Source organism: Limulus polyphemus, unplaced genomic scaffold, assembly GCF_000517525.1.
Source record: "Limulus polyphemus unplaced genomic scaffold, Limulus_polyphemus-2.1.2 Scaffold7486, whole genome shotgun sequence".
Lineage (NCBI taxonomy): Eukaryota > Metazoa > Arthropoda > Merostomata > Xiphosura > Limulidae > Limulus > Limulus polyphemus.
This window is the reverse complement of record NW_013673096.1, coordinates 20716-29296: the sequence shown is the minus strand read 5'-3', so window position 1 is coordinate 29296 and position 8581 is coordinate 20716. Positions and strand designations below refer to the sequence as shown.

At 31.3% G+C, this 8581-nt stretch overlaps 1 protein-coding gene across 1 annotated transcript in view; it reads right to left on the bottom strand.

Moving 5' to 3' along the window:
• LOC106474655 (40S ribosomal protein S7-like) overlaps positions 1-8372 on the bottom strand; it is an 18872-nt gene extending 10500 nt beyond the window's left edge. The window contains exons 1-3 of the mRNA XM_013935346.1: positions 8304-8372; positions 5970-6044; positions 154-249 (exon numbers count right to left, since the gene is read on the bottom strand). Coding sequence (XP_013790800.1) covers positions 154-249; positions 5970-6044; positions 8304-8357 — 225 coding nt within the window. The 5' untranslated portion in view covers positions 8358-8372. The remainder of the gene's footprint in view (positions 1-153; positions 250-5969; positions 6045-8303) is intronic.
• Positions 8373-8581: the final 209 nt, after the last annotated feature.

Sequence of the window (8581 nt, the reverse complement as noted above, 5' to 3'; positions counted from 1 at the left end):
CTCTTTCCAAACACAGACAAAATGTACTTCATTTATTTTAAATCTGGCAGAAAGTTATTAATTACAAAAACAATATTGTTCACCTAGTAGCTGTCAGTATATCAAACTATTAACTAATTATCAATATAATTATATGTTATATAATACACCCACCTTTTTGTTGTTCACATCAATTTCCTTTGCACCAGTAATATTCAGTTCTCTTAGCTGTGCTTTCAAGTCACTGTTCATCTCAAGCTCCAGCAGAGCCTACACAAGACAAGAGCCATCACTTGGTTATAAATAGATCTGGGCAATTAGTCAAATGATTAATCTGTGTTCAAATATTCTCACAAGACTTAGAGAGTAGGAACAACTGAAGAAAGTAACAATTGGAAATACTAACTTTGAGTACTTTCACGAGTATACACGTTAATTGATTAAACTGAACAATCACAAATTATCAAAGAATAATAATGATAAATTAGAATGGTAGTAATTTTTTAATTACTGAGCTAGTTGGAACAATCTAAAAGATTAACAGTTGGAAACACTAACTGATGCTGATAGGTAATCAATTAATTTCCCAGCTCTAGTTAAAATGTTTTCTAATACTTCTCTATGGAGATGTAACAATGATATACAAAAGGTTCAGAATCTGCACAGTTGTTACATCTCCCATAGAGAAGTATTAGTATCTCAAGAATATACAAAAGGTTCAGAATCTGCACACTTGAGATACTAATACTTCTCTATGGGAGGTGTAACAACGATATACAAAAGGTTCAAAATCTGCACACTTGAGATACTAATACTTCTATCTAAAGAAAGCAAGTTGCATTGTATGAATTTGAAAAATTAGAATTTAACATTTAGTTAATAAAAGTTTTGAGATGGCTTGACTGGGCAATGAAAAGCTATTATAAATGTACGACATTTCAACAGGATTTTGTTATCCTCGGGTACAAGTGGTTTACGGAGACACCCGAATATATATATGCAGTATAGAATAGAGAGGTCACATGACCAGATATTGCTTCAGGGTGGGGCCCATTTATTGATGTTAGGTCTATTGTTTGAAATTACAGTGTTTTGTATGAAAGTACTGTGGTTTTTTGAGTTGTAATGGTGGTAAAAATGGGAGGGTTTTTTTTATTCTGTTGAATAAATCTGGTTACCAATTTCATTACAGTTTCAATTCTGGACAGTTATTGTATGTTATTTTATAAATGATGTTGGAGTTGTGTGATTCTATGTAATTTTATTTAATAATGATTTTAGTTTAGTACCAGGTTTTTGGGTGAATTTGACATCAACAGGAATTTTTATATTTAATGGCAAGTTTTCTCCAAATGTCTGTTATTTTTGAACTGATGTTAGGGACAAATGGTAAACTGCAGTGTAATGTTGTGTTGTTGTTTGGTGTATTAGGTGTTAATTTTGTTTGTGAGTTGAGTTTGAAGGTTTTTGTTCTGGTGGTTGTGTGGAAATATTTCGACAATGGTTAGTGGAAACTTGGTGTGAATGAAGGAATGCTTTATAAAGTTGATTTCTTCATCTACGTAGTCAGTTGAGCAAAGTCTTGAAGCTGTGTATATAAGATTTTTAATTAAATTTTTGTTGGGATTTGTAGACGGAATTCCAGGGGATGTAGAGGCTTGTGCGAGTGATTTTTGGTTTTGAAATGTGTGTCGTGCCTGATAATGTCGAGGTTAAGAAAAGGTAACTGTTATTTTCATGTTAGGGTGAATGAAGTTTGTGTTCATAAAAAGTGTTGTTGACATATCTGTAACAGTATCCCAGGTTTAATAATTATTTATTAAATTAATTCACTGTCACACATCTAGTTTTACTAGATTTCTATACTTTTTTCATAATATAAAAAACAAACAAAACTACCCGCCCCTAGTAACAGAAAAGTTTAATTTAACAAAACTACCCGCCTCCAGTAACAGAAAAAGTTAGTTAATTTAACAAAACTACCCACCCCCAGTAACAGGAAAAGTTTAGTTAATTTAACAAAACTACCCACCCTCAGTAACAGGAAAAGTTTAATTTAACAAAACTACCCGCCTCCAGTAACAGAAAAAGTTAGTTAATTTAACAAAACTACCCACCCTCCAGTAACAGAAAAAGTTTAGTTAATATAACAAAACTACCTGCTTCCAGTAACAGAAAAAGTTAACCATGTTGCACTTTGAGCCAAAGCTCAGAGCTACTTATATCGCCCATCACAAAAATCAATTGTTTAACATTTCTTTAAGTTACGTGTGATTAATTCCTGACAATTTAATGTAGAATATCCTGCTTGGGAAATAAAACTTGACATCAACTTTATTCATGTCTGTTCTCAGTCATTTCAAAAGTGAATGCTGAGCTTTGCCTGAATGCTCAGATTTTCAAATGCAATACATACAAGATTGTAAAATTTCCATGCCAAATTTTTTTTTGCTTTCACAAAAAAGTTAATCAAAACCTGTCTCCTAAGACATTTAACTGTATACAATATGAATAGCTATGGGCTAATTGTATTTAAAGTTTTAAAGAAGAAATTATAAACTAATTATACAATCAGTACATCCTCAAGTGACTTCAAATAGTTTACAAATATCAAGTATGCACAACTGTTCCCACAGTTAGGAAACTGCATGGACCAACTATTATGTAAAATGATTATCACACCAATGTGTTATCTTTCAGTACAGTATCATTAACTTAAGTGCCATGAGACTGTTTGTTAAACAATCCACAAGTAACTGAGGCTCTAAATATCAACACCGGTAAACTTTAATAAACTCCATTTCACTTGTACTACAAACAAACACAAATTTTAGATGTCCTTACATCAGTCTGCTTTGAATGGGTAATGAAGAAATACGTAATCATATATTTGATATATACCAAAGCAAAGAATGTGTGCAAAATCATGCTCGATAACAAGGAAATTTTTATATATTAATTTACAAATAAATGGAATTTTTAATACATTGAACTGTCAAAAGTAATGTTGCATTAGCTGAATGTGCATGTGGTCAATTCAATGAGCCCATACAATTGACTAGAATATAATACCCAGGACAGACTTTAATATCTCTCTTTGTTGTAACCCAACCAAATGTCTGAAATTAGGACATTATTTTTGACGTGGGAATTTTTTTTACTTTCACCAATTTCTGCCGATACACAAACTAATCTAACAAAATTTGCCGACTTTTTAAAATTTTTACAACTGTATTTTGATTAGAATATTCTTTTCTCTAAAATTCATGTAGTCCATAACTAAGTGGGAGGGCCTCACCTGATTACCAATTGACAGCTCAATGCTGATTGGCCAATGCATTGAGGTTTGACAAAATGGTTTATCTCATCCCTAGGACCCTTCACGCTAAACTAATAAATACACTAATTAGCAGGCGAGAATTTACTATTGACAAGCGTACATCAACAACACGGTGAACACAAGTCTGTTCAGGGTAACCATCTCCAAAAAATGTTTTTACAGATTGAGGATTATGGTCAAAAACAAATGAATTCTGATTGTAAACTTATCCAGATGGAGGGAAGTACTTTAGATTTACTTAGCGATTGACACAAAATAGAAGAACATAAGTTTGTCAGCAACATTCAACTTTGTTGACATAGACCAGCAAGAGTGTGTTGTGAAAGAATTTGAAATTTCTGTAATCCTCTTCTTAGAATAAACGTTGATATTAATGGTTTAACGCGTTAACAGAACTAGGGGTATTTCAAAAATGTTTTTGCCAATCAATTTGAAAAATAAAATTTACCTGCCTACCTACCCACCCACATCTTATCTCTCTCACTACGGGCTCGGTCCCAAGGACTAACGTCATAACCATTTTGTACTTGTTTGTTTTCAAACTAAAACATTTAATACAGGAAACACATCTTCACAAAATATTGCAGATTATCAGCAAACATTACAAGGCTTTTGCACACAAAATATCAGATTTTTAAAATTAAGTTTTAATATTTTTTAAGTAATGAATTGGTTCGTGCATTTTTTCTTTTCAAATGTTGACTATCCAACATGCAAAGTAATTTTGATTTTAAGATTAAAAACTCTTGTACGCATCAGAAAATTGTCAAACTTCACATGAGAAATATTTATAACCTCCAGTTAATTATCAAACGTTTTTTCCAAAAAATAGTATAAAACTGGCCTTTACAAAGTGACCTCTCTTCGGTTTATTCTAGTGAACCAGTATTTTGTAAAATAGTCACATTTCTGTTACAATACATTAGATATGCCTATATATTATTACTATTTACAAACAAGTTCTTAAACCCCAGTACTCGTTTGTCCGTTTGCTGTAACTTGCTAAGCCTTGTCAAATTTCAATTCAAATGGAGGATGTAAAACAAATTAATTTTTCAGGTTTTATATATGTATTTTGAAATACCCAAATATAAGAAATTACTCTCAATTTTGCAGAATTCCAAATTTGAGTTTAAAAAAATAGTTTTTCGGACATTTTTACATACCACTTCCTCTGATAATTCAAGACAAAGAAATAACCTTGGAAACTTCCAAGCTTCTAGAGACTGAGAAAGTCACCATGGTACATTCTGAGCCTTTGATTGGTTATTCACACATCATATTCACAGTGGCCACTGTTTGATTCACTAAATTTAGCGATATTGCAGCAAATATGCGGGGTAGGAGATTATTTTATATTCAAGCTTGACAATATATGGGTAATTTGAGTTTCTAATTCATAAAAACTATACTTTGTATCTGACACCATAAACATCTAATCTGAACCACAGCTGTATTCAACATACCAGTGACACACAAAAAATAAATATTTAGGAATTTTGTTTTAAATAAGGAAATTAACTAATGTATAATACTGAAATTTGAATCTACAGTTTGATATCAAAGTTACTGGCATACATTTATAAAATAGTAGACAAATAAAATTTTGAATGTAAGTCTACAAATGTGATGACATGCCCTTCAACCCCTGACCCCTAGGAAGACCCCATAGTGAGGGGGTTAAATCAGTTTAGGGTTACAGCAAACAAAAATATTTTTAAGCCCAACTACCAATATTAGATTATTTTTCCATTTCTTCAGTGTCCAACTAACAACATACTATAGATACTGACAAGCCAGATTATAAACTTCCAATCTTCTAGCTCTATTCAGATATCAAAAACAAATCAAACTTGCACATCACCTTTCAAAACATATCAGTAATTCTCTGACACTACTATCAGTTTATTTAAAACCAACAGAAATAGCTTTGTCTTTTAAAGATTCCTCATACTGCTATTTCATTTTGGTATTTGTAAGTAGATACTTGGCCTCAGTTTCTAGCACCTAACATCTTTTATAGCTTAGTTAGAAAGGCAATTAAATTATAGTTTTGGGACATTCAGTTTAGTGCCCAATATATATTTGTTTTCTAAAATATATCTTTGAAAGGTACAACATGAAAAAACTAGTGCTAAGGAATTATGCTATGAAGTCCAAAACGTGTTTATATTTTGTATGTAGTTATTATTTAACAAATTAGTTGAAAATTTAAAATTTCATCAGACCAGTATGAACTGTTAGTGATCGTAACCTGACTAGATCTTTACATCAAGTTCTCTCACTATTTTTAACTCCACTGTAAAATAATAAAATTGAAGGAAAGTAGCATTTTGGAGGGTTTAGAGGATATGCAAATAATATACAAAAACTGTAACATGAATTATTTATATTGTCAAGTTAGACTCTCACACTGATTCAGCAAAGTCTTTGCAAGTTCAGAGAAATCTTTAAAAAAAAATCTGATTATTTTTTGGATACAACACTTATGTTTACTAACAGTTTGCCAAATTTCAGGGCAATATATTTAGTACTTTGAATTCTAGCAAACATAACTGTGTACATCTTCACAGAAAGTCAGACCAATGGATTGACAAAGGATTAAACAAATTATTCAATCAGTATCACCTAAAACAACCATATAACATACCTGAGCAATAGAAGATTCAAATTCATCGGGTTTTTCCCCTTGGGGCTTGACAATTTTAGCACTAGCCGAATACATCTGTTAAAAAAAGATAAACATACATCCTTAACTCAAGTCAAATTACTACAGATACTAATTACCATGCAAAAAAACTGAAGATGCCAACACCACTGAAAATTACTGTAACAATTGTTTGATGTACTTTCCACATGTTAACATTATTATTCACAGTATGTGACCAGAAATACTGTACAGTTATCCAACCAAACAGGCTGTTCAAGGCTTGTGATAGTGAGAGATGAAAGACAACAGATTATTAAAGTTTTTTAAATTACATACTGTTTTTAGCTTTTACATTAACAAAAAAACACATACTTAAAGCACTCTTTTAATCAAAGTAAAATGCTAATCTGTCTTTAGTGAAATCCGAGTATAATTTTTTAAACAGCTTCGTGAATGGTATATATCGACAAAGCTTATCAAAGTCAAAGGTAAACAGCGTAACACCAGTGTAGTCAATAATTGATTACGTTGAAAACACTCCACTAGCGTAGAGTACCAACAATAAATGAAAAGATGAAGTGCCGTTAAACTCCATCTTCAAAGCTTTGACTTTGCCTTTTGTTTTCCTCCATGACAAAATTCAAGCCACGTTTATTTTTAGTTCGTTTGGTCATCTGCCGAGTCAAAGGTCACAATATCATCACTTTTGGTTTCCAAAAGCCTATCAAATTGCCAAGATACTACATGCTTATTCATATTCTTCCAACTCAGCATGCATAGTATAGGCATAAGCCAATCAGCATGTTTGATCCAAGAGTATGTCAGTACCAATACATCTGTAAAGGAGGTGAAGTAATGATATTTTCCTCAAAAGGTTTTTCTCAGATGCTGATCAACAACAGATACAACTAAAGATTATCAAATACAATAAAAAGTGTATCACTGGTTGAACACAGCGACTGGCAACAGTTAAACAGAGGATAAATTCAACGGAATGTGGTGACTACTCAGTCTTCACACTGAAGTAAACATGGATTTTTTGACTAGTTGAAAATAATTAATACTCTACATTGGTATGGAACAAAGTAACAGCAGTAAAACTGATTGTAAGTGTTACAGCCATTAAAGGATAGTTTCACAAATACAGTCAATTTTTGGTGGCAATAGTAGTATTAGCTACAAGTTGATCAGTATGAGGAGGTTCAGGGATTCTGAAATCAATCCCCTTATGTTACAAAGTCCTTTATCGATACTAGACATGATGTCTCCTCTTTACATCAATTCTTAGTTAAACATTTAACAGCTTATAGTTATAAGCTATACTGATTTCATACTACAGGTCTACAACAAACCTTACTAATGTACATTTTGCTCAAAAGTGTTAGGATTTTTGGAGGGGTAAGTCATAAATGTGATTTTCAATTAAATTTATCACAACTGTAAAACTTTAATCATAACTAGAATTTTATATAATGATTAAAAAAATTAAGTTTTCAGTGCTAGCTTAGGACATTCACATTTACTTCACACCTCATTTTCTAGTCAAATGTCCGTTCACAGCTACACGTCTAAGCTTCATACACAAACTGGATCTGGAGACACTTAAACCTTAAATATTTCACCTTGTGACACCAATAATTTTTCTGTCAATATTAATTAAAATACAAAACCTAATTTAAAACGCTAGACTTGACTTTGAATATCACTAATCCATTATTTCAATGGCATAATAAATCCATCATCTGTATCCATTTTAAATTTCATTTTTGAAGCCTTCAAAAACTACAGACCTTATTGTTTAATTTCTACCATAGTACATTTAAAAATCAGTCATTCTAGTTTCAACTTCAAGCTTTGGCTCTATTTAAGTATTTGTTAACCTTCGGTTAACATTGCCTTTTACTTTTTAAATGTTTAAAATAAAATTAAGTACTACTACTATAGTAGTTACTTTTCATTTTTATAAAATATGAAAACAGTAATCAAAAAATAATAACAATAATAATAAAAACATGATGAAAAACCAACCCAACAAAGTTTTACACACACTTTTTGAAGAAATCAGATAAATTATTTGATAAATTGTAAACAACATCTTGTTTCGAATGAAAAGCCTAATTGTAGTGACTAATGCTGCAATAAAACATCATGATCATACACCGCACACTCAATCCAAAATCATCTGATTTAAAAGATACAATATATCTCTGTTACATTACCTGAAGAAAAATATAGATTTCTGAGAATATTTTTGTTATTGCAATTTTAAAATTATTGGGCAGAATTTACCACAAAAATCTCAAACTTCATCAAGAAACACAATACATAACTTACCTTGCTTCGGGAGCTAAACGAAAGAGGAAAATTAATCTCGTTCTCAGCTCTCATAAGTTTGAGAAAATCGCACTAGAGGACGCTATACATAAAAAGTTATTAATTTAAATATTATGATAATTAAACAAATAAAACACTAAACAGTAATCATGGGGAGAAACTACAGCAAAAAAACACAACGAAAAGAAAAGAAAAAAACGAAAAATCAGTAATACAAACATATTAAAAATGTATAATTGAAATGAAGACTGCATGTTGTTCAGAGTTGGAGCGTGCTG